Here is a 27,395-nt window from a genome sequence, read left to right on the forward strand (position 1 = left end):
ACATTTATGTAACATATAAACAGGAAGCAAAAAGAAAGTTCTAAAATATTTGATGTGTTCACTGCTGTGCTTTACAGGTTAAACCTGTTAGATTTTTTTCACTGACTAGTGTTCTTTACATTTAAAGAAGAACATTATTACATTAATTCATTAATGATTGTTTCTTAATACTTATGTTACTAAAACATACATTGAGGTAAAAGAAGAGTTTGACCCTTAAAGTATCAGTATGTGCTAAAAAAAAACAACAAAAAAAAAACAACAACTGTTGTTGTCTCTAGAGTCTAGATGACCTAGATTGCCCTCCTTATCTCACACTGAAAAAAAAAAAAAAATGTTTGTCTTTTTTAAACCGTAAAAACTGGATGTCATTTACGGGATCTTACGGTGTGGACTTTTGGTAAACATTGAAATGTTAAACTCAAAGGTCTTTAACTTTATAAGTAAATGGTTGTCATGTGCTGAGTTTTGGCATAAATAGGATCAAAATTATTTTTATTTTTTTTTCATCTATCCTACATGTCAAACTAAATATTATTTGAGTCATTTTATGGTCTTTTCAATTTCAATGAGGTTTAAATTTTTGGCAATGCTGTTTCCAAAATTTGTGACAAATAATAAAAACCATGACATGTGATTTCATAATATATTTATAAAAATTAATTTGATAAAAAAAGAAATCCAGAATGAGCAACAGGGGTGTAAATTTAGCATACAGTTAAGCCTCAGTAGGTGCTACAGTAGTAGTTGTAATGACCGAAAAACATACTAAAATCTGAGAGAGAAAAAATAGTTTGATCATATTTCCTTATCATAACTTTGATAACAGGGCTGAAGGTTACGATATCAGTGCTACAATATTTGCAAAAAAATTGAGAAAGCAAATGAAATTTTACTTGTCTTATTGCCATGCTGCATTTAATGAAACTAAGAGGTTTAAATATTGGTTGGTTTTCTTTTATTAAGAGTAAAGTATTGATGAAAATATGATCGGTTGTTGCAGGTGAAAATTCTGAAAAGTCTGGTGCTCGAGCAGACATTAAAATTTAATTAAATAGCACTTTTTACAATACAGACTGTATGAAAGCAGCTTCACAGTGATAACATGAAAATAATACAACAAAGTTTGTTTCTAGAAGAAAATTGCATCACCATCCACCTTAAGTAAGGCAGATCAATAATATTGTTGAATATTAAATGTCCCCAACAAAGCAAGCCAAAAGCCAAGGCAACAGTGGCAAGGAATCAAAACTCCATCAGGAGACAGAATGGAGAAAGAAAACCTTGAGAGAACCCAGGCTCAGTCGGGGGTCAGTTCTCCTCTGGCCATCGAGCGAACAGTGTATGATTATGATTCAGGCAGCATTACAGGTCAGAAGTCAGACTGGATTAGGAATGGGAAACATTACTGGGAAACTCAGGCTGGCAATATCAACAGTAGCAGTCAGTTTCGGCTGTTGTTCAGCTGAAGTTAGTTCTGTGTCGATTCAGTTCTGTTGTAAAGATCATCAATTATTAAGTTAGTTCATTTTATCTATAAAGCAGTTCTGAGGAAATGATGTCATCGTCCAACTCAGTTCAGTTATCATAAATTGTTCAGTTCTCTGTAAATTGTTTGTGTCTTAAGGACTTTTTCACTGGTGCATGTGCAATAATTGTTAAGGTTTAGTAAACAAGCATGAAAAACATAGTTTAAACCCTTACCAATAAAGGTCTGTACAGTTTATCTGGATTTTACAAAATTATCTTTAAAATACAGTATCCTGAAAAGGTGACTTATTTTTGCTGAGTTTGCATAAATAAATGTTTTCCATAAATTAAGTGCATAAATAATGCAAGAAATATGTTGAACTAAAATCCACACCAAAGTCACTATAATTACTAACATGTTTTTTAATCACAAGGGTCATTAAATGAATATTAAAAGATAATAAATACAAACAATTTCTTTACGATTATTACAAACGGCTCAGAGACTTGTGTTGAACATCCAAATGCAGCTTTATTGGGACAATCCAGAATCATAATCCATATAACAGGCAAAGGGTCAAACAATCTAAAAAAGCAACAGGGTCGAAAACACAGGCAAAAAGGAAAATCAAGAATATGGGAAGATACTCAAAAAACCAAGACACAGGAAACCATGATAACGCTCAGAAATGCAGTGTAACAACATACAAGACTTCGCAACGAATGAGTGAATACACAGGGCTTAAATAGGTAAGAGTAAATAAAATAATAACACACAGGTGAAAGTAATCAAAACACTAGTTATTCCGAGCAATGGGTTATGGGAAAAGTAGTTGATGTTGAGAAAGCAGATGGAAGTAGTGTCCTCTGAGGGAGATCATGGGCACTCCAGCTGGTGGTTGTGACAGAGATAATATACAATTCTATAAGTAATATTTGTAGCTGAATGAGAATGAGATACAAGCTTGAGTGTGTCTCTCCGTCTTCATAAACATAATTGCATGCTGAATTTTTACTCAGTTTGGGTTTGCAGTAGTCATTTTAAATATCAACATTTAGTGGTAAAAAACATCTAAAAGTAAATACTAGAAGTCATTCTTAAAATCAAACTGGGTTACATTACCTCAACTACCACTCTAGTTTATTTTCAGTTATTTTGTGTATCACCTGGAAAAAACAAAAAACAAATGAATAAATAAATGTACAGAACACCAACATGACTAATTCAGATTGAAAATGAGAAACATTACTCACAACTTTTGTCAATCTGAAGATACCCATTAGAACACGACACGTCCACATATGCTCTCATCTCACTTCCAGTATTCCATCCAGCCGTACAGTTAAGCCTATACGTGTTAGCATGCGTTATATAGACCTTTCCTGTAGGGAGCTGTAGATTGTACTTCTCAACTATGTCATCAATTTCACAAGGCCCTATGACAGAGACATCGTCCAGTGAAAAACAATACAAAACAATTAGATATTTGTTTTTACAAAAAAGCAAAAGAGAATTCATTTGTAATTGAATGACTCACTCAGACATTTCGGAGGAGTCTCCCATTTTCCATCCACACACTTATAAGATTCCTGTTGCTTGTCCAGCACATAGTAAGACTGGCAAGTGTACGATACCTCTGTAATCACATCTTTTTCCGTACTGATGATGCTGTAGTCTCCATGTTGAAGATATGGAGGTGGTGGACAGATCCCACCTAAAAAAAAAAAAAAATTAAAATATATTCATATACTGTACATTTTTGAGCAGCATTTAGTGTCCGCGATTATACTAATGAAAGTCTTGGGACAGCATTTGACAACAAATTTCTGTGCTCCTGAATGTTTCTGGTCAAAGCATGATCTCCAGTCTCTGAGTGCAAGTGACTGTTTTTATGTGTGTGTGTGTGTGTGATTGCGCTTCATGCACATTAATACAGAACGGTGATTAAACTGACTGGAACTACCTGTGCTTTACACGTTTTGAACACACATCTTCCAGCCAAATAGGGGTGCGTTTTCCCGTACGACAACGTAACTCGCTGCTTAACTACAGCACCATAGTACGATGCATCGTTGAATAAATCAGCTTGCTAGTCACGACTGTTTCCCGAAACCGTAATGTCGCAAAGTGGTCGTTCAACCATGTTGGTTTATGACATCACGCACGAGGTGGAGTACTAACTTCTTTTAATAAATCTGTTTGAGATCGAATTAATACTAGATGGTTTGCTATAAATTACTGACATACAGTAGCATGAGGACTATTTCTCATTTTTCTCAGTTATTTTTGCTCTATTTCCAGATTCAATCATAGGCTCGTTTTTACGTAGTAGAGCACGTTCGCACAATGCCAGTCTTAAAAAATGGTGCTTTCAATCTCTTGACAAACTAAAAGACGTAAATGACATTTGTATGTATCCTAAATAAAAGATATAGATTGTACTGAATGTCAGCTTACTTATTTTGCTTAAGATAAGGATTTATGAAGTCCACATATCATGCAAACTGGAAACTATGCTTTAACCACAGGTCGAGAGCGGTGGTTGGAACGAACACCGACTCATTGAACTATGCTGATAACAACGGAACTTGCAAACATAGTTGGCTAACGATGCTTTTGGGAAACACACCCCTGATCATGACTGTGAAACTCAGGCCCTGTCCACACAAACCCGGGTATTTTCAAAACCGCAGCTTTTTATATGCGGTTTGGCCGTTCGTCCACACGCAATCGCAGTATCTGGTCACTGAAACCGAACTTTTTTGAAAACTCCTGCCAGGGTGAAGATTTTTAGAAACTCAAACTCAAAAATCTTCAATATTTTGGCTTGTGACGTCAGATCCGGAACCTGAAATAACCTTTTTTCCAGGCTTCTGATTGGCCAACATGGCTTTATGGTTAGGGTTATATCGCCACCTGTTGGTTTGGAATGTTCTTAACAGCGCTTCATAGAGTGTATTAGCTCATGTGGACGTAAATGTTTTTTTAAAAGGAGGAGGAAAAACTGTTTATAAAAATACCCGTGTACGTGTGGACTAGGCCTAAGGTTCCATTTACACGACACCATTAATTTACACAACACTGACGTTTTTAAGGCCTGGAAATGCAAGCTTTTGAAAACGGGTTTTAACGTGCAAGTTTTGGAAAATGATACGGTTATCGTCTCAGTGTAAACTACAAAAATGTGAATTTGTGAAAACGGTGATGTCATGCGCAATAGCTTGTTTGCATATGACGGCACGTCACTGCGTTGCCATGGCGCGAAATGCAGATGGAGGGCAGGAAGTGATTTGTTACATTTAGGAAGCACTATAACAAACTCAAAATGCCGATGTTTTGCGTCGTTTATGGTTGCTCAAATCGATTAAACCACGAGGAGTTTTATCGTGTACCAAAAGTTGTTGTTCATAAGGGGGAAAAATGCAAGAAATTGACAGAAAAACGCCGGAAAAAAATTACTTGCAAACCTACGTCTGCGGTCGGGAGGAGCCGAATCATAAAACGCCCGTGTGTGCAGTGATCACTTCGTCAAAGGTGAATTAATACAATTTATGTGGATGTTTGTGTAACGGACCAGTTTCACTTTGTAAAGTTAAAGTAATTGTTTCTTCTTTTCTTTGAGTTTGTAAGTTACCCCTGTAACTGAAGACAAATGTAACGTTACAGGCAAATCTTTCAATTCAATTGAAAAATCGCTCCTCTTCATAACGTAAGGATCACGTCCAACATATGTTTAAATTTTTTGTTATATTTTTCGCTTGTAATAGCGTCTAAAGTAGTACAGTTCGGACTTTCCTCCATCTCGCCCATTCCGCTCTTCACTTCCTGCCCTCCATCTGAATTTCGCGCGTCATCACAATCACGTGACTGCAAACCACCTATTGCACATGTGTATTAGATGTTCAGTTTATAGGCACATCGTTTTTCTTTACACAATCTGACATCGTCAACTACTGGCCTGGCACGATTTTGAATCGCTTTCTTGGATCAGTGTGAATGGGGATCGTTTTGAAAATACGCATGCACATGACGTCACCACTTTCACAAATTTGCGTTTTTGTAGTTTACACCAAGACAATAACAATATAATTTTCAAAAACGTGCACATTGAAACCCGTTTTCAAAAGTTTGCCAGTTGTCATGTACATGAACAGCCAAAATGAATAAAAAGTTTTCAGTGTAAACGACCCATATGAACTAAACAAGACATGAATGTGACAGCTGTATCATTGTATGCATGTTATATATATATATATATATATTGTATCATATATCAATTTTTTTGATGCACCCATAAATTATCCACATTTAGGGATTGGATCATCATAGATAGTTGGGTTTACTTTTAGCATAAATAAATGTGAATGCAAGATTTTGTGGGGACTCACTTTTGCAGACAAATGTTCCGTTCCATTTTCCATTTTGACACATCAAAGCTCCTCCTGAAGTTTCATTGTATGGTTTATTGCACGTATATTTCAGTATCTCAAAGTTGCTGAACACAATTTTCTTATCTGACAGTTTCACAAATCGCAAGTCCCTTGTTGGTTGGGAACACTCAACTGTTCCTAGAGGAACAATTTAATGCAAAATATTATATGAAAAATACTATTAATTAGTTATAAGATTTCAAATGTCGATGGTCATGTTCAGATGGTAGTAAATTAACACATTTTGATTACTTCTTAGATTCTGATTTATAGAAATGTTTCTAAATATAAACACAAAAGAATAAATTTGTACCTCCACATTGTGGATATGGGTAATTCCACCTCCCATCTGGCTGGCATTCAATTGCACGTTGGCCGTAAAATCTCATGTTGACATCAGTGCATCGAAAAACTAAGATATGCCCAGGATTATAAGGTGAAGTGATGCCTGGATGTCCAAATAGAATTTCTAAATTTTTTAGTTCTTGCTCCTGACATGTACCATCTGTATATAGAAAGATAACCTATTTTTGAATACTCAACAATATATTAACAGTAGTGTATGTAGTGTCTGCCTTACTTTTTTTAAATTAGAAAAAAGACACATATATCAGTTCCCATTCAGTCAGTCTCTGCGAGTTACGTCAGAGACTGACGAATGGGGGTTTCGCTAGAGAGCCCTATCACCTTCGTTATTAGAAAATGAGCCAATGGTATGAAAATACCATGGGTCTGCAGAATTTGCATCGCGAACTCTGCCCCACTCCACGGACTGGATACGTGCGCTATTTTACTCAGATGAGTTCCTCCTGCACTGTTGATGCCATCACCAGAGTGCATGCCCGGTTGGTCAGCCCTCGTGATCGGTTAGGTGCCTCCATGTGCATGGTTCCCCAGTTGGGCAACCCCCACATGTGTATATTCCATGGTAAGTCTCCTCCGAGCACGTGTTTTCCCTCGGCAAGACCCCTCTTGCCATCTTGAGGTTGAAACATTCCACCCTGCGGGCTGAATACCTCTAAGTTTTCCATATGCATCCCGTACTCGGGTCATATGTGTATTCTAAGTCCTCCCTGCGGGTAGGCGCTGTTTCACATATTCCATCTGGGATATGCTACCCAGTGTACCTTGGTATTCTTGGCCCTTCACTCGTGCTAGCCTCACGGCAAGGAGTTGGGGCTTGCGGAGGACACTGGAAGACAGCCGCATTGGCGAGATTAGATTGGGCCCCCCATTCATCAGTCTCTGACATAACTCGTAGTGACTGACTGAAAGGGAACGTCTCGGTTATGTATGTAACCCTTGTTCCCTGAAGGAGGGAACGGAGACGTTACATCCCAATGCCACTGCCGCTGTACCACTGAAATGGCCGGGGCGCACAGTCTCGGCTCCTCAGCAGGTAGCATAATGTGAGATTGCACCCGCGGCTCCTTTTATACCCACGCGGTGGGGCGGAGTTCACGATGCAAATTCCGCAGACCCATGGTATTGTCATACCATTGGCTCATTTTCTAATAACTCGAAGGTGATAGGGCTCTCTAGCGAAACCCCCATTCGTCAGTCTCTGACGTAACATCTCCGTTCCCTCCTTCAGGGAACGAGGGTTACATACGTAACCGAGACGTTATTTATCTATGGCTTGGAAATGATTCATCCAATCATCTTAAAAGTTTTCATTAAAAGTATCTGAATTTATGATACAATATAATCAAAGCAAAGCAAACAACAAAACAACATCAACGTGTAACTTTCCAGTGCAGGTCTGTATGTCTGTCCATTGGCCCTCGGAATCACAAGTGATTTGTACAAGTTCCTCTGGTTCAAATCCAGGACGACATTTATATTCTATTCTTGAAGATATTTTATACTTTTGTTTCTGACCTCCCACAATCTCTGCATTTGGGATTTTTGGTGGGTCACACATAATTTCTAGAAAACAAACATCCACATAATCATAGAATATATATTATGGGATTTTATGAGTAGTGCAGATTTTAATACTCTACAGCAGAACATACCAGCACACAGTGGTTTCGGTGTCCATCCGTCTCGTGCACATGTGCCCTCCGCTGACATTTTACGATATCCAGACTCACAACTGTAAGATTTTTTTACATTCAAATTCAGATCTCCACGGAAGTAAAATGTTGGTAGATACACATGCTGGTTGTGTGGAACTTGACATCTTATCTCTGAAACAAGATTCACCTGCTTTTAAAAATATTCAATGAATTCAGCACCAAATCCAGGAGTGATTCTCTACATTCTTACCCTCACACGATGGCTTGTAATCCCACTTCCCATTATTTGTGCATGTAAATGTTTCCTGGTTGTATAAGAACAGGTTTTTGACAGAGCAGATAATTTCCACTGTTTCTCCAGCTTTGAAAATGGTTTTTCCCTCTGGTACAGTTCTTACTGCTCCAGATTCAGACACATCAAGTTGACAAGTTACTGTAAAGACATCATAATGCAAAACTGAGTTAAGAAAAAGGTCAAGTATGCCAAAAATGGTTGGCAAACTCTAATTCGATTTTGCCTACTGTTTTATGAATACTGCATATTCAGACATATTACTATCTGACACACTGCTTAGTGAATGTTCATATTGCACACAAGCATACTACTTGATCCTACTTTATTAATGGTCAAAAAGTATGTTCATCATCAAATGCTTATTTGGCTTCCAAAAACAATAATTAGGAAAAATTAGTTTACAGAAAATAAAATATACTACCAGTTTTGTACAGCAAAAAAAAAAAGTGTCTATTAGGGGTTATAATATACTCTACTAGCATATCACAATTCATTATAGCAACACTAATTATCTGTACCAATGGCCTACGGATGAAAATGATTTTGGAATTCTAGTAGTTATCTCTTCATGAAATGTGCAAGTACATCAAGCAGTGATCTTGAATAAAGCAAGAGACTGTGGAATTAACCTATGCACTGTGGAGCAGGTCCGCTCCAAACGCCATTCTCCATACAATGAATGACACTACTTCCATCTAGCTTTTTCTCAGAAGATACACACTCAAAATGTATAACATCGCCATAAGTTCCTTCCCGTGTGTTCCCTGATGCAGTCACATCCCCATCTGTGCGAATTACAGGGCATCTGACCTCTAGGAAAACAAATAATCTGATTTAGGCTGAGTTTCCTGATAAATCGCTCTATGTCAAATGTTATTTTAACACTGGAGCAATGCCTGTTTCCCAAACCAGCATGTAGACCGCTAACCATTAAAGCTGCAGTCGGCAAGTCTGGCAGATTGAGGGGACTTAGCCAAAATTTTGAATGTTTACAACTCTCACGCCCCGCCCCCATTACCACCAAGCACCCTCCCATCAAGTTTCTGTGAATGCACCCGTCTCTTCAGCATCGAAGGATCATTTTCTTTTCCTTGGTTGTTTTGGACCTCCTAGCTCTGGTTGTTAACCGAGCAATTGGTAGCTTGTTAGTAGATTTTCTCGCCGCCATCACACTTCGTACAATCCAACACACCTGCGAACTTCAGGCGTGTGCATTTGATAATGTGCGCGAGAGGGGAGGGGGGATTTGTGGCGTGTGCACAAACTGTGATTGACAGTAAGATCTCATACAGCCCTGCGCTGATTGGACCAGAAGAATGGGAGTGGTGGATTTTTGCAAAACAAATAACAGGCTCCAGGTGGAGGTAGAAGCGCAGGGACTGCCATGCTACATGTAAAGACCAATTCACACTGCACCAACAGGCGCTGACCAACGTGGACAATCACCAGATTACAGTATGTCATTTCTCAGACATTCCACAACCTGACAATAGCCGATTCAACATGTTCAGGCCGCAAAAACAAGCACCGACCATTTATTATTAAATTCACATAATATGTAACATTTTAAATTATTCAAAACCTAATCATCACACTTTGACTGCATTTAGTTGCATATTAAAGCTGGACTACATATCTTAGGCCCTGTTTACACCTGGTATTAAGATTTGTTTTGGTCGATCGGATCACAAGTGGACGACACTAAATAAGGGGACGGGAGCTTGAGCTTGTCCACTTTCGACCACTTCCAGAGGTAGTTGATAACGCATTCGACCGGATCTTCTCAAAACCTACTGACCTAATGAGTCAACATTAATGGACGTACACAAGTCAGAAGGGATTTAAACTTTGTCGGCTGGTGACCCAAGTTTGGTTTGAAGACGAAAAACACACCAAACACAATGTTCTCACACCATTCCTGATTTCTAACACACACTCACAGTTCGGCGTGCTCTTGCGTCTGTCAGATCAGAAATGAAAGCTTTTGCTCTCAGTGTGTTTTTCCGTTGTCTCCAGGCGCGCTCATATGTAAATTGCAAGAGTTTGTTTCATACATTAGATTGAAACATCTGAAAAAGCCCATACATAGACCCTCCCCTCAAAGAAATCAGGACAGAAGTCGTCAAAAGTGGACAAAAGAGACGGATTAAAACACCAGGTGTAAACGGGAATGTGTCTCCCTCATCTACTTGTGATCCGATCGAAGAAAACGCATTCTAATACCAGCTGTAAACAGGGTCATAGTGTCTATCATGTAGCCTTCTTTAAATAGAGACATATTTTTTGTGTGTGCAAAATGTGGAGTAGACATTGTTTTTAAGTAGATAAAAATAAATGAAAAATCTTGTATATAATGTACATTGACTTTGAAATAATGAATCAGTTTAATTTATTTTGTGTCCTTTCGAATTTAAAGTTGAAAGATCAGTTGAAATTGTAGCCTAATCTACTTTTGAGTGGCCCCATGCTCTACTCTTTTATGAGAGAACATCTTTGCGTGCAACTTTGATGGCACTGATTCTGAGAAAACGTCTCGGGTTACTGGATGTAACCCTGGTTCCCCGAGAGAGGGGAACGAGACGCTGCGTCGAATACAACGCTACGGGGAATGCCTTCGGCATGCGTTATCTGAAGTCACTATACAACTATTCCAATCTGGATTGGTGTGCGTCATCGTGCGTCATGACGTTGCATGTGACGGTGACCCGGACGCTATATAAGGGTCACAGGAACAAGGAAATGACAGCTTCGAAAAAGGTTCAAAGCAGCTGTTCTCAGGGCGCCCCGAAGGTGGGGAGAGGGGACGCAGCGTCTCGTTCCCCTCTCTCGGGGAACCAGGGTTACATCCAGTAACCCGAGACGTTCCCCTTCGTTACGGGGAACTCCCGCTGCGTCGAATACAACGCTACGGGGAACGAGTACCAGCTAGCCCCCACAGAGAACAAGCGCCCTGGGTGTGAAGCATCTGGCACACTCAAGAGCACTAAAGCAAGGGAGAGTGAAAGATCCAACTGTGCTAAGAATTTTATTCTTTCTTGTTTGGTGTACAAAGGGAAGGTCGCATCAGCAACCTCGATATTAAGGTCCAAGTAGATAGGCCTGATTAATGACAGGCAGAACACTTAACTCCTAACACCCTTTTTAGTGGATAATCTCTGGAAGCCTAAGAGGCTCTCTTGCTTACACCGTACATGCAACGAAGGATGAAGAGCTGAGGAATTTTTAGAATAGCCTCCGGTACCTTGGTCACCGGGGAGAAATATCTCAAAGAAAGCTAACAAACTCCCATTTAATACCCTATATAGATATACTCTGCGGAGCCGAATAAAGGCTCTAAGCAATTTAATATGATAGCCTGCAGAGACAGGGTTCATCCAGATTTTGACGCAGCATACAGAGGCAGAAAGCACTCTGAAGGTGAGGATCATTGCTAAGGACAGGGGAGAATTTATAGAACCCACTATACTAAGAATTTTATTCTTGTCTTTTTTGGTGTAAGAAAAAGGCTGAGTTAACAGCCTCAGAAGTGAGGTCCAATATATACATATGCCTAAAAAGGCAGGACACTGACTCCAAGGCACCATTAGTGGATAACCCTAAAAGCCTAGAAGGCTCTCCTGTCACACTTATAGCAACGAAGGATGAAGAGCCAGAGGAAATCATAAGATAGCCTCCGGTACCCTTATTGGTGACCGGGGAAATTTCCTACTAGAAAGCTAACAGATTTCCAAAATATGTAGATTTTCTTTTAATCTAACTTATATACACTTATCCCGCAGAACCGACAGGGGCTTTTCTTTCCACAGACCTGTCAGCCTGCAAGGATAACAGGATTCATCCTAGAAGGCTACAGGGAAATATGGAGGTCATGGGACGACCCGGGTGGACCACCCTGAGAGCATACGGAGGCCGTAGGCGCCATAGCGGCTCTGAGCGTGGACGAGAGGTCCCGATTAGAGTATAGAAGAATCCCAGTACTGAAGCCATAGGGCAGTAAAAGGCTGGATCCAGCTAACTCAATTAAAACTTCCTGAGCCGGGGAGTTCTGGAGGTAGCTGATCTGATGACCTCGGCCACCAGATCACCCTATTCGAGAAGGCCAGAGTGGTTTTTCGAGAATAAGATCTACTCAAAATCCTCTGACCCTCTCCAGAACTCCAGGGAGTAGAGCGACCGGGGGAAAAGGCGTACAGACGTTGCCTCAGCCACGTCTGTACCATGGCCTCCAGACCCAACGGGGCTGGTTGCGAGAGAGAGAACCAGAGCGGGCAATGAGAATTCTCATGAGAAGCGAATAAATCTACCTCCGCCTGGCCGAACTTCTCCCATATAAGCTCCACCACCTCGGGGTGGAGCCTCCATTCCCCTGGCCTGGGCCCCTGCCTCAACAGGGTGTCTGCTCCCACATTATCAACCCCAGGTATATACATGGCCCTCACAGAGAGAAATTTGTCCTTAGACCATAATAGAATATGATGGGCCAATTTGCACAGAGGACGAGACCTCAAGCCCCCCTGATGGTTGATGTAGAAGACCACCGATATATTATCAGACCTAACAAGGACCTGATGGCCTCTGAGGTCTGGAAGGAAATGCCTAAGGGCAAAGAATACTGCCAGCATCTCCAGGCAACTGATGTGCCATGCGAGGTGATGGTCCTTCCAGACCCCGCGGGTGTACCGGCCCTCCATGACCGCACCCCAGCCCATGCGGGAAGCATCCGTGGTCAGAATTTTTCTGGGACACGAAGCTCCAAGCACCTGGCCTTGGGACAGGAACCGTATGTCTTTCCATATGACTAGAGAACGAGGTTATCTGGACGTAACTCTAATCGTACGGAAGGGGTTGCCCCTTGGGGAAAACCCCCTGGTCCTGAGCCACCACTGTAGGGCCCTCATATGAAGCAAGCCGAGTAGAATCACTACTGATGCGGTTGCCATAAGGCCCAAAATTCTTTGAAAATGTTTGACAGTGATGGCCTGGCCTAACCTGATAGCTCTAACTGCAGCCACGATACTTTAAATACGTGGCTGGGTCAAGTGAACTTGCATAGATTGCGAGTCCCACTCAGCTCCAAGAAATTTTATTCTTTGAAGAGGAGACAGAGAACTTTTCTTGACATTGAGCCTTAGCCCCAAGCACTGAAGATGACGCAAAACAACATCTCGATGTTGGATTGCTAGCGTCTCTGGTTCTGCCAGAATAAGCCAGTCATCTAATAATTTAGGATGCGGTTCCCCTGAAGTCTCAGTGGAGCAAGGGCAGCATCCATACAGAAAGTGCAAGGGGATAGAGTTAGGCCGAAAGGAAGAACCCTATATTGGTAAGCTTTTCCCCCCAAAAGCGAACCTAAGGAACTTCCTATGATAATGGATGATGAAGTTATGAAAAATAAGCATCCATGAGATCTATTGTCACAAGCCAGTCTTCAGATCTGATTTGCTGAATGATACTGGGTATAGTGAGCATATTGAAACTAAATCTCCTCAAAGATTTATTCAATACTCTAAGATCTACAATAGGATGAAGTCCACCATCCTTTTTCGGAACAATGAAGTAACGGCTGTAAAAACCTGAATCCCTCTCCTGATTAGGGGCAATTTCTATTGCTTTTGCTAAAAGAGATTCAACTTCATTTTCCATCACCTGGCGCTGATGTGAGAAAACCAGTGTGTGAAATACCCCGTTAAAATCGGGTGGTCTTACTTTAAACTGGATTTTATATCCTTTAACTATACCCAGGGTCCATTTAGATATATTCGGAAGGCCTGACCAGGCGTCTAAACAATCTACAAGAGGAATCAATTTCTCTGGGTTAGTCTCAGGTGATATAATGTGCTTATCGGTGGTCTGAAGCAGTTTACTGGCAGGACGTAACCGATGAATAATCTAATAAGGAGATCAGTCCCTCGAGACTGACCTCAGGTTTTGAGATTCGGTGACCTGAAGCGATAGACCGGCAGGAACTAACCGAAAATAATATGAAGTGCCCATAAGGGTCCGCATTTTTACGCCAGGACCTCATAGTTTATTGATTTATTTTTCTTAGCCCGAAAGGCAGTCCTCAGACCTGACTTCGGGTTGTTTTTTTTTTTTTTTTTTTTATGAGAACGTCTCCTCTGACCCCGAGCCCTGTACAGGGGGAAGGGGAGGGGAAGAGGTGACTTCCCAGAATATGAGGAGCTGGTGACTGTCATCCATATAAGCCTTCCCTACCAAATTCGAGATAATATTTATATTAGCTCCACTTTAATTTTAGAGGGACGTGTCTGAGTCATCAGAGGTAATACGATATCTGGGAGAAATATTCTTCTACCCCCTGCATCATTAAATTCCCCTTTAATTTTCCTCTTCAATTATTCCACAATCTCAGTACCTCAGTATGGAGATCGTTTGAAAAAGGAAGACTCTGACACAAGGATTTTGACTGGGTTTGCAGGAAGCACTCTTTTTAGACGCTTCCTTCTTATTAAATTACCAAACATTTAATTTCATTACAGCCCCAGTCTTTCTCCAGCAACTCCTCATAATGTGGTGAATATTCGTGGTTCAGTGTTGATAGTATCTGACTCCTCAGAATCAAATAAATCAAACACCGGGTCTTTAACACGGTCGGAAGAAGCCGCAGTGACGCGGGCTTCCGAACCGTGCGCGAGACCTGTAAACACTGCTCCACGTGCGAACCCAATGCAAACAGACAACGCGCTGCCTCGACAGACGCGAGCTGATGCACTAGGAACGCAAGCCTATTTTATTATTTTTAAACAGGCTCAGGCGGGAGCGGAAGAGTAAACTCAGAGTCTACACCCTGCAGACCTGTAATCTACGCGCTGCCTCGGCAAACGCGAGATCCAAGCCACTATAGATTCTGTATTGCAATGCAGACATTAATCTACGCGCTGCCTCGGCAAACGCGAGATTAGTCACAGAATCTTTATTGCAGAGTAGCCGTAATCTACGCGCTGCCTCGGCAAACGCGAGATCCGAGCCACTATAGATTCTGTATTGCAATGCAGACATAAACCTACGCGCTGCCTCGGCAAACGCGAGATCCCAGTCACAGAATCCTTTCAGTTTGCACAAAATAGACAGTGCCCTCGAGAACTGTCCGTGCAAGCTCCGCTCACAACCCAACACCACAAAGCAAGTGTGCGCCATCCTTGCTTCTTTAATTTTTCTTAAATCAAGGAGACGCACACTGCCTTCGCCATAGTAGATTTGACAGACAACACCAAATAAGACGTACAGTTTGACATAGAACGCTGCTGAAGAACAGAAGCTGTCATTTCCTTGTTCCTGTGACCCTTATATAGCGTCCGGGTCACCGTCACATGCAACGTCATGACGCACGATGACGCACACCAATCCAGATTGGAATAGTTGTATAGTGACTTCAGATAACGCATGCCGAAGGCATTCCCCGTAGCGTTGTATTCGACGCAGCGGGAGTTCCCCGTAACGAAGGGGAACTGCCACGGAGATTAAATGCAACCAGCATGTCACTAATGTTCTACATTGTGCTTTGGGAAACCTGGCAGCCCTTGTGGTGCTGTAAGCGACGTTAGCAGTTCGAGAACTTTCGTCATCGATGTAGACATGCCCCTATTTCTACACCCACGTGGTTTTTAGTATATTTACCTGTCAAGTTAGGCAAGAGCAAATCAAGATATGCCATATGAGTTTTATTTTCCTCCACCAACAAAAGAAGCTGTATCAATGCTCAATGTCTGTGATCTTGAACATTATGCATTGTGAAAACCACTGCAAGTGCCTGCTGTGAATGTGCAAAATGATTGACAGGCAGAGAGCACCTCAAAAGCTTTATGATTGGCTAAACAATCATTCTGGATGAGGCCTGCAGACTCTTTAATGTTACTGTTTACATATAGCAAACAGTGTCATCACGTGATTTCTCTGGACAGTTATTTCAGTGATATCTTTCAGAGAGTAGATTCGTTCTCTATGTACCTTACCATAACAATCGCTTACAGCACCTTTCTGAATCAAAAGACAATAATGTAAACAGATTTTAAAGATAGCGTACCCTCACAGACAGGGATAGAATTATCCCACCCTTTCATTCTACAGTGACGTTGATTGATTCTGGTCATTTCATGAACACAAAGTATTTCAACTTTTTAAGTGTAAGTAGTGTCAAGTTAAACAGGAAAGATTTGAACTTTATAAATTAGAAAACGCTTTTTCACATTTACCCTTTCTTGCAAGTATACTCCACTGTTGCTTCATAAGTATAATCACTGCCCTCTATAAGTTTAAAATCACCATTTGCTGTTTCCCCTGGGTGACCACATTTTTTCTCTGCAGAAATCAAACAAGTTTTCCTCTGAAAGCGAACATTTGAATTAAATGAGAAAAAATGATGTGGTCACCATATTGAAATTTTCTTACTTGAGCAGCTTCGTGCAATGACCGTCAGCCATTGTCCGTTTTTACACTTTAATCTATAAAAGCCGATATAACCTGTCACACAGTTCACTTTCACTGTTTCATCATCGTCATATGAAGGTTTTGATACTGGTTCTATGTTTTCATATGTAATATCCTCTCTTAGACATTCTGAGAAGTACAAACAAACATTACACAAAGATGTAGTACTAGTCAACACTCTTTAAAACCACTTACGGTCATTTAAAAGTGTTGGAATATACATAACATGCATAAACATTCTACATGGTAAAAATTATAAACTCACCTTGACCTTGCACAAAGGTAACAGAAAATAGGAAAAGCAGATGATTTTTACAGGAACTCTCATTTTCAGCTTGCTCTCATAAAGGACTGTAGCGTTTGGTTTCTGGGTTTGGTCTCTGTTTGTATGCTGGGGATTTAAACAAGTTACCAAGTTGACCAAGTTAATCATTAACTTGGTCAAAAGGAGGATTTTTTTTTTTTTTTTTTAAATAGCCTACCAGACCACTCCATGGCCATTCACAAGCTATATTTCCATTAAAATATTATTATTATTATTATTATTTTTTTTTTTTACTGGACACACTAAAATACTCCTAAAGAGAAATGTAAGCTTAGCGTTAAGTTCTGCCAGGAAGACTCAATCAGCGCGTCATGAATTAACTCACTTCTAACCAATCATGTGTTAACACTCTCAGTATAAAAGAATGGTACTTACATCCGTCTGAGTTCGCAGATACTGACGGCGCCAATTACCTCCATCCTCCCCAACCACCTCCAAGATGGTCCTTTCCCTCCATCCTCCCCACCACCACCAGGATGGTCCCTTCTCTCCATCCTCCCCACCACCACCAGGATGGTCCCTTCCCTCCATCCTCCCCACCACCACCAGGATGGTCCCTTCCCTCCATCCTCCCCACCACCACCAGGATGGTCCCTTCCTTTACCTCCATCCTCCCCACCACCACCAGGATGGTCCCTTCCTTTACCTCCAGGGGGTCGGCTGCACCCCTGCCTTCATCTTCGGGCAGGATTTGCAGATTCCGTTACCCTCGCATTGCTTGCTAAGGACGGGGCCTACGCCAAAGACTATGCTTGCTGAGCTATTAATAAATTTACTCTTCGTTATATCATTTTATCTCCCGAGTCTTTCTGGTAGAAATCAAGCTTTTTGATACACATTTTCATATCACATTCACGTTCTTTGTATTTGTATTGTAATGGCCCGTTTATACCAAGGACGATAACTATAAAGATAACAATAAATATATAAATATAAATAACTATGTTCTAAAAATCATTTTCAATATTAAGGAATAGCAGAGTTCACACCACAGCTATAACAACCTGGTCTCACAGGATTCCGTGAAATGTCCACGGGCCCTTAACTCAAAATCCGTGGAGCCATCACGGAATCGCCACGGATATAACTCCAACGCAAGTCAATGACACTGACCTTCCGTGGTCCACACACGGATACCTGTTTCAATGACGGAGTAGGCTACAGAACTCACTCAACGGACGTGCTTTCTCATTTGGAAACGCAACATTTGAAGTATTTGTTTCTTTTCCAACATCAAATGCCATAATGACGTTAACCTGACTGTTATTGTAGTTATTGTATTGTCCTGTCATCATAAAATTTCAGTTTGTTTCAGTTAGCCTAATGGCACCGATGGCACCACGGACCTCAACATGTAATTAACTTGACATTTTGTCTCATCCTGTCATCATAAAATCCAGTTTGATGGCGTTTTACACCTATTGCTCGCTTGGCTATAGTCAGAACAAAAATCTGTGATAGGAGCACGGAGTGAGTTTGTGGTGAGACTACAGATAACTCCAACGCAAGTCAATGACACTCATCTGACGTGGTCCACACACGGATATCCGTTTCAATGACAGAGAACAGATCTCACTCAATGGACGTGCTTTCTCATTTGGAAATACAACATTTTAAGTATTTATTTATTTTCCAACACCAAATACCATAAAGATGTTAACCTCTCTGTTATTGTAGCTATTGCATTGTCCTGCCATCATAAAAATTCAGTTTGATTCTGTTAGCCCAGAGCCATAGAGAGAAAGAGTTGCGACACTCTTTAATGTCGCCGCTATGGCTGTCACGTGGTTCATGTAAGCCCCAATAGTTCCAAAACATATGCTGGCTGTCATGTATGGAATGCCAAAGCTGCCAATATTAAAAATAAATAAATACATAAATAAATATACAAATAAATGTAAAAAAAGAAATAAATATAAATAAATATATAAATAAATATACATAGAAAAGCAAAAAAACGAAAATAAATAATTATTTATACATTTATTTCCTTATGTATATATATTTTTTTTCCATATTTATTTATTTATTCTTTTATTTATTTATACATTTATTCATTTCTATATTTATTTATTTATACATTTATTTATTTTTACATTTATTTATTTCTACATTTATGTATTTCTACATTTATTTATTTATTCATTTATTTCTTCCTACATTTCTTCCTGCATAGGGTAATGAAGAGGGCGTGGTTTACCTCAGACATAGCAATCGAGCTCAGAGTAAGCGAAGGCGAAGGGTTGAGGCCACAGTGACACCCTTTGGCGAAATACAATAAGTATAGCTCACTGACATTGATACGGTCTGTGACTGCGAGGTATATGGTCAAAATCCTAAATCTTACTAAAGAAACACCCAAAGACAGTGATGAAGTGGACACCACCAGGTGGATGCAGGAGACAGGGAAGACCAAGGAAGACATGGAGACATGTTTCACGAAGACCTGAAGAATGTCAGTGTCCCATGGGAAGATGTGGAGAACTTGGCCACGGATCGAATACGTTGGAGGACACTTGTTGCCCAATGTGCCCAGCACAGCACTTGATGATGACATTGTGAGTTTATCCATAAGCGTGGGATATTTTTCTGTAAAGAGTGTTGCATAATTAAATGTGAAAAGCATTTTTATGTTATAAGTTCACTGATATGTGGGCATTTTTATGAATAAAAGTATGTCTTTAATAGCAAGCAATAATCATATGAAAATGATTTACATGCAAACGGGACAGTTATCAGCAGTGTAACTGATCTGATTATGACAAAATAATCGAGTATCTGATGTCATGTGACAAGTAAGATTAGCTTTTCCACTCTTGCAAACAGAGGTAGGTTATGAGGTGTGGAGAGACATCATGTATCACTGGAACATAAACAGACAGGGACCAATTTGCAATTAATATAAACTTTCTGACAGTGTGTGTGACATCCGACAACTTTCCAAGAAGTGGCGCAACTGATTTACAAATATCGCGATAAATATGTACAGGAATTGAGGCAGTAGCCAATGAGTAAAAGCTGCAGGATTGTGTACGAGTATACAAATATGTACGAGTATCATACGAATTTAACAACTTGTTAAATCTTGTGAATTATTAAGACTTTCAGACTATGTTCGTACTGATTGGGCTATGGGTTTTGTGAGAAAAGTTTTAAGAAACAACAAATGCTTGATAAAATGTTTGATTTAGGATTAAAACCAACACATACATACCATTGTGAATATTTGCCTTTGCAGCTGTCCGTCTCCTCCGTTTACTTCTCCTCAAACAATAATGGGCTGACTGAGTCCGAAAGGACCTTTTGGTCTTTTCAGCTGAAAAAAGAGAAAAGAAAATATAATTATGTATAATATATAGGATTATTTAAAGGAAAAAGTACTGATTTACCTTACAAATATTGGATGTTACATTATAAATCATTAAAAGCATGGCAAGTGTTGTGGTTAATATGCATTTACAACAAATATCACTTTAAAACTATCAATACTGAGGTAAAAGCATGGTCAGTTTTGTGATTACTGTCCTTTGCTACACCAATCACAGTAAAACTAAGGTTACTGAGGTTTAAAGCATGGTAAGTATTGTGGTTACTGTCCTTTTACCACACCTATCACAGTAAAACTAGGGTTACTGTGGTAAAAGCATGGTAAGAGTTGTGGTTACTGTGCATTTACAATAAGTATCACATTAAAACTACCAATAGTGTGGTAAAAGCATGGTAAGTTTTGTGATTACTGTCTTCTTACTACACTTATCACAGTAAAACTAATGTTACTGTGGTAAAAGCATGGTAAGTGTTGTTTTTACTGTGCTTCTACTACAAATACAACTTTGGAACTAATTGTACTATTTTTAATCTGATATGAATATCTAGGCCTATATGGAGAGAGAATTGTGTCTTTATTACATGCGAGAAAATAAATGATCTGAGAGAAAAAAAAAAAAGTTTGAGAGAAAAAGTTATCACACTGATAGCAAAAAAGCATTTCATGAGAGAAAAAAAAAATATTTGAGAGAAAAGGTTTTCATACCAATAGCAAAAAATAATAATATTTGAGACTAAAAAAAGTTTTGAGAGAAAGTATTTTCTCATAGAACATAAAAAAATTATTTCTGAGAAAAAAAATCTCTCTCAAAATATTTTGAAAAAAACTCTCAAATATATATTTTTTGCTATCAGTGTGAAAACATTTTCTCAAAAAAAAAAAAAGTGTTTCTCTCGAAACGCTTTTCTTTGCTCTCGATGCAATTTCTTCCTCTCGTGTCAGGATTTTGCTTTCACTGTGAGAATTGTGTCATGGGCGGGGCCACGTTCCTATTGGCCAGTCGGGTGAGCATCGTCTTGTCTTGGGAGTTGAACTGAATCATTACACCATTGTTCGGTTCACCGGCATAGATGCCGCCTCTGCCATAGTTGAGCACGGACACTCCAATGTTTGGGTAAGATGATTCACAGTGATCATATGCCTGGTTCAGATTACAATATTTTTGTGTCTGTTACGATAGTCACGGTGTCAGATTACACGATTTTGACTCCTAAAAGTTTTGTCATGTAGTGGATGGACAAGAAATATGTCAGACTACACGTTGCTTTCCGACCAGTCACCGCGAGCCGTCTCACGCACACATTCACTCGCACATACAGGCACTCAATTACATACACACACTCTCACTGTGCTCGCTCGCTCACACACACACACACACACACACACACTGTAGCTCGCTCACACACAATCGCTCACTCGCACACACACAATTGCTCTCGCGCGCGCACACACACACACTGTCGCTCACTCGCACACACACAATTGCTCTCGCACGCGCGCACACACACACTCACTGTCGCTCACTCGCACACTCACATACTCACTCTTGACAAACACGTCGTGGAGGATCGTTAAGCCGGGTTTTCGCCTGGAAAGCTCTATAGAAATCTGACACTCTGTTGAACGAAGTTAAAGTTCACAGACACCAGAATGAACGAGTTCACAGTATCGTTCATCAGGCAGTAATACAGTAGGCTACTTTCAGTTCAGGTTCACCCAAAATATGAACGAGTTCAATGAACGCGTTCAGGCACAACACTGATAGTGCTCTATATAGCCTACCTATAGTGAGAGATACAGATGCTAAACACATTAATAACAATAATTTTAGGTTATAGTTCAGTTATAGGTTCAAACAGGAAATGTATCATATTGACCTTAAAACAAAAAAATGTATTCTGAGTCCGAGTAAAACTGTACAGGAGGTTGTATATGATGAACTAGGGCTGGGCCTGGGCGATATATCGGATGACATTGTTATGCGCATCTCGTCAGTAAAGCCGGTTCCTTGATTAGTAGTAAATCGCCATCGCCTGCTTTCAGATGAAGCGGCATTTAACACAGAGCCGTAGTTCACTGACAAGCTGAGCCATATCGCATTAATTATCGCAGGCAATACGTCCGTGATCATCTAAGATCACCGTGAATCATCTTACCCAAACATTGGAGTGTCCGTGCTCAACTATGGCAGAGGCGGCATCTATGCCGGTGAACCGAACAATGGTGTAATGATTCAGTTCGACTCCCAAGACAAGACGATGCTCACCCGACTGGCCAATAGGAACGTGGCCCCGCCCATGACACAATTTTCACAGTGAAGCAAAATCCTGACACAAGAGCAAGAAATTGCATCGAGAGCAAAGAAAAGTGTTTTGAGAGAAACACTTTTTTTTTTTAGAGAAAATGTTTTCACACTGATAGCAAAATATATATTTGAGAGTTTATTTCAAACTATTTTGAGAGAGATTTTTTTTCTTAGAAATATTTTTTTTTTATGTTCTATGAGAAAATACTTTCTCTCAAACTTTTTTTTAGTCTCAAATATTATTATTTTTTGCTATTGGTATGACAACTTTTTCTCTCAAATATATATTTTTTTCTCTCATGAAATGCTTTTTTGCTATCAGTGTGATAACTTTTTCTCTCAAACTTTTTTTTTTCTTTCAGATCATTTATTTTCTCGCATGTAATAAAGACACAATTCTCTCTCCATAGGCCTATAGCACGTCACGTGACAGGCAGTGTTTAATCACCCTATTTTGAATAGAGTGCCGAAGTTATGACGTCATTTTGTAGGACAACCCGGAAGTTAGCGGCGCATGGGTTCCCTCGATCGAAAAGCAATGCATTTTCCCCATTGACTTTTGGAAAATCGCAAAAAATAAGATCTGTGTTCAACAAAGAGTTGTGACCCTTACACGTTTTGTCTATCAAGATAATCTTTACAAGTTAATCCAAAATGTATACATTTTGAAGCCTAAATAAAGCCGTCAGATATAAAATGCTAACGGTAGGCTATAAACGGACTACAGCACACCAGCACACCACGGATGAACGTCATCATCAAGCTTCCTCAAACTTAATTTAAAAAACACGCTCGCTCATTATGATCTGCGCTGTGTATGAACCTATTTTTACAGTCTATGGTATGAACACTTATCCACTTTTTCATGAGAAATATTGGCCATTCGTTTTTTCCAAAAATGTTAGAAACTAATTTTGTTTATGCGTGCCTCTCTGAGATTTTTTTTATCTTTTGTTAATGTTTTATTTATTAGTTTATTATTTTGTTAGTTTATATAAACCGTAATATTATTTTCTTTGTGATTAAGATTATTATGCCTGATCATTGTAACCCAAATAAACTTTAAAGATTATCTTTCACTGTATTATGTTTGATTGTATGTTTGCATACCATTTGCTAATTCGCCAGGAAAAAAACACGCTTTTACCATCTCAGAAGCACTAACGTTAGCTATGGCCGTATCAATTTCCAATCTTATGTCCTTTTTCTTAGACGATAGAAAAACCATAGATCGAGGAGAGAACCACTATGTAAATCTGGACATGTAGAACAGTGCAGCTTAGATGCTGGTTTACTTGCCGGTATTGTAAGGGCCAGCATGAGGGACAAGGTTTATCGAGTCTCAGTAAGTAAAACTAGGGAGAGATAGAGGAGTTATAATAGTGTTCTATGTATTTAAGATAACTATACAAAAAATCTCTGAACAAGCATAACACAGTTAAATTCCAAACATTTTAAATAATAGTTGTATATAAATATATGTTGAATTTAAAGAGAATTGTCCAATAGCATCAACAAATGCTTATTATAATATATTATAATTAAACCATATATGTTCCCTAAATAAACCATATATACTCATTTTGTTAACATTTTCTATATATTTTTACCTGGTAATCCACAAGCCCCAATGTGAGAGCCAGTGTAGTAAATTTTATCTCACATTCACATTACTGTGAGCTGACTGGAGTGTAGTTACAATAGTATACAATAGTTTAACATTTAATTTGTGTATTTGTCAGACAGGCAACTTACAGTGCATTAAGGCTATACATATCAGCGTGTTCTCTGGGAATTTAACTTGCAACCTTTTGCACAGTTAACAAAATGCTCTAATCACTGAGCCACAGAAACCTCACAGCAAGAGTTGTAGTAAACATCTTTATTTTCATAAAATAAGTAAACTGAAAACAAACTATATTTTGTTCATCATCTTTGTCAGCCATAAATTGTGTAGCCATTTCCTCCTCTTCATCCATGGGTGGTGGAACATTTTTAGGCACATCAGCGCTATCCTGTCTCAGGGAGTATGAATGATCTTCCAAAATTTGTCCAGTGGGAACATCATTTGTGGATAAAAACAAAACAGGGACATTTTTTTCCCCTGCAGGAAAATGACAGCTGCAGATGTGAGAATGGACACTGGGCTTCCGGTCAGATCGTCTAAGGATAAATTCAAAATAAGCAATGTTAGTTTTATGGAAGTTACACCTTTACAGATTAAAATTACAAAGGAGGGGATCGAGGGGAGAATCACACAATAAAATATTTGTATTAAATTAGAATGGAGTTTTTCAGCATTTACATTAATCTTCTTCACTGATCTGCCACGTTTATATAGCACATTAAATATAGTTAACATTTACTACTAAAATAACAAAGATTAATATCATTGTTACCTAATGCCTTAACTACCGGTAATGCTGTTTACAAATACAATCATATTATTATAAGTGGGTAAAAGCCAAGTTCACAAATATCAGGGTGCAGGACCCACCCTTTCTATAATTATATCCAAACAAGTTACAATAAAAGTAAATAAACCAGGTATTATTTTGAATATTTTAATTAAACACATTTCTCGACGTAACGTTAGCCTTTAATAAAACTGCAGCGGATCTAATCTATTAAACAGTGGCAAAGTAAACAAGCTTTAAGATATTTTAAGAGAAAGACAAAAGGTATTTTACCTGTTGATTTGGTTATGAAAAACGTTTATTCTTGCTAGCCTTTTTTACTCCATCTGACCGTCAAGGTAACATTAGCGTGTTAAGCAATATGCACCATTAAAGTTTCGTCGTGGCCACATTAAGGCAGTAAATACGGTGTTCACATGGAAGTCATCATTGTGTGAGCTTACCTTACGGCACGAACCCAGAGTCTCCGCTGGGTAACATCGGACGGAAAACGGTAAAACGAGCATCTTACATTCGACGACTTGTGGTTGCATCTCGGGACAAAACAAAACACCATTGACATTGTCTCTCCACAGAAATAAAGAACTGGTAATCGGTTACCTTAATATCACAGAATTCTGTGTACAACAATATTTGGAAAAACTACAATTTGAAAAGACTAAGTATATAACGTTATGTATATTAACTGAAAGGTAAACTTCTAAGAACGTGAAGCTGAAACGCGGGCTAGTGAGAGATTTCATGTTTGTCATAATGACGTCTAAAGTCCAACTTTAGCAACTTGTTAGCAACCACCGTTTTTAAGACACAATAAAGTTAAAAAAATCACAAGCAGGTTATAACTGGTGTGTTTTATGTCAAAGATCAAAACGTGAAAATATTTAGAGGCTTTGTTAACCACAGACCTTATTTCAGGCGATTTAGCAAAAACCCATTAAAAAAAACCATAGACTTTAGGGCGAGGGAACCGGAAGTGCTAAAATGCTAACTCACTTCCGCGTTTTGGCCTACAAAGTGACGTCATAACTGGCTTGTTCGACTTGAATCGGTGCTGCACAGATCGATCAGTTTATGACATCAAAGTACCGCGAGAGCAATTCAAAAGCATAAGGAGCCGTCTACTCTCTATTCGCTCTCGCGGTATTTTGATGTCATTCACCGATCGGTCTGTGCAGCGCCGGTTCAAGTCGAACAAGCCTAACCTATAGGGAATGTGAAGGTGACGTCACGCCGTGTTGCATTATTGGTCCGCCGCCATATTTAGAGGATCGCGCCCTATTCCGCTGTATGTGAATACGTGTGTTGGAGGCTGTTTAGATTTTCTGTTGAGATTTGTTATAAACGTCGATATGGTTGGTCAGTACTGCTCGATCAAGAACTGCCATAGCAGGTCACACGATCGTTCAGGGAGGAAAATGAACAACAGAATACGGTTTTTCAGCTTTCCTTCCTTGAAAAAAACAACATGGGAAGCAGATGGAGGAGCTGATCGCGTGGGTTGCCGCAATCAGGAGAATTTTTTTTACTTTTCACAACATCCCAGCATCAGCGAAAGTGTGTTCGCTGCATTTTCAGACAGGTGAGTTCTCTGGTCTCTAACTTTGACCTAAATAAAATATTTTCATTTTGCTATATATACATAACTTACATGTAATGTGTTGAAAGTAGGGGTGTAACAATATATCGTGTCACAATATATCGCAATACAAAAATGCAACAATATGAATCGTGGATAGTGACAATATGTATCGTGGATAGTTCACCCAAAATAAAAATTACCCTGTGAAAAAAAAATTGAAGTTTTCAGAGTCAGTACTACATTGAACTACAATATATTATGTTGAATATAATGTATAATAATGGGGGAATATTAGTGGGTCCTGATAATGCTTATGTTATAAGTCTTATGTTACCAGTAAAAAGTGGCCTACAATATTTTAAATATATCTAGCCAGTGACAGAGTGCAAGCATATTAGTCTAAAATAATTCTGTATTTTCAGGTTCAGAATCATGAATATATTTATTCTGGTGTCACCATTGTCCAAGCCTATTCATTTACACCCACAATGTTATATTAGGGTATCGTTACACCCCTAGTTGAAAGTATATGAAGGTGTCCATAATTGTCTATAACCTACAAAATTGCTGTATTTACAGGACAAACAGCATTTGAAATGCTGGACACTCATCCTGACTGGGCACCATCTTTGCTTCTGGGCCACAATGAAGTGAAAGTGATGAACAAAGAGAGGTTTGCACGTCAGTTTAGAAGACACCTCAAACATCAGGTAACTAGCGAGAGGCCAGAAGAGGAAGGGGGAGAGAAAGAACAAGAAGAAAGCATGGAGGAGGTA

The 27,395-nt window shown here is 39.4% G+C and overlaps 2 protein-coding genes across 2 annotated transcripts in view; both read right to left on the minus strand.

The window, feature by feature from the left end:
- Positions 1-27,395, minus strand: part of LOC311296136 (complement factor H-like) — a 341,142-nt gene that overhangs the window by 271,272 nt on the left and 42,475 nt on the right. The gene's annotated exons all lie outside the window — the stretch shown is intronic.
- On the minus strand, positions 1,978-16,319 carry LOC311296152 (complement factor H-like). The gene is made up of 11 exons (XM_084417833.1): positions 16,262-16,319; positions 8,847-9,029; positions 8,173-8,355; positions 7,920-8,093; positions 7,654-7,830; positions 6,215-6,406; positions 5,860-6,039; positions 3,009-3,185; positions 2,725-2,907; positions 2,594-2,637; positions 1,978-2,362 (listed from the first exon to the last, which is right to left on the minus strand). The coding sequence occupies exons 1-10, from the start codon at positions 16,296-16,298 to the stop codon at positions 2,618-2,620; spliced, it is 1,506 nt and encodes a 501-aa protein (XP_084273959.1). The 5' UTR covers positions 16,299-16,319; the 3' UTR covers positions 1,978-2,362; positions 2,594-2,617.

The sequence above is a fragment of the Rutilus rutilus genome (genome assembly GCF_951802725.1).
Source record: "Rutilus rutilus genome assembly, chromosome: 8".
Taxonomy (NCBI): domain Eukaryota; kingdom Metazoa; phylum Chordata; class Actinopteri; order Cypriniformes; family Leuciscidae; genus Rutilus; species Rutilus rutilus.

Coding starts and splice junctions, on each gene's coding strand:
- LOC311296152 (XM_084417833.1), bottom strand. CDS start 16,298: ATGAAAGGGTGGGATAATTCTATCCCTGTCTGTGAGG. Junction 6,407..7,653: donor AGACATACAGACCTGCACTG/GAAAGTTACACG, acceptor TTCTATATACAG/ATGGTACATGTCAGGAGCAA. Junction 6,040..6,214: donor CCCATATCCACAATGTGGAG/GTACAAATTTAT, acceptor TTGTTCCTCTAG/GAACAGTTGAGTGTTCCCAA.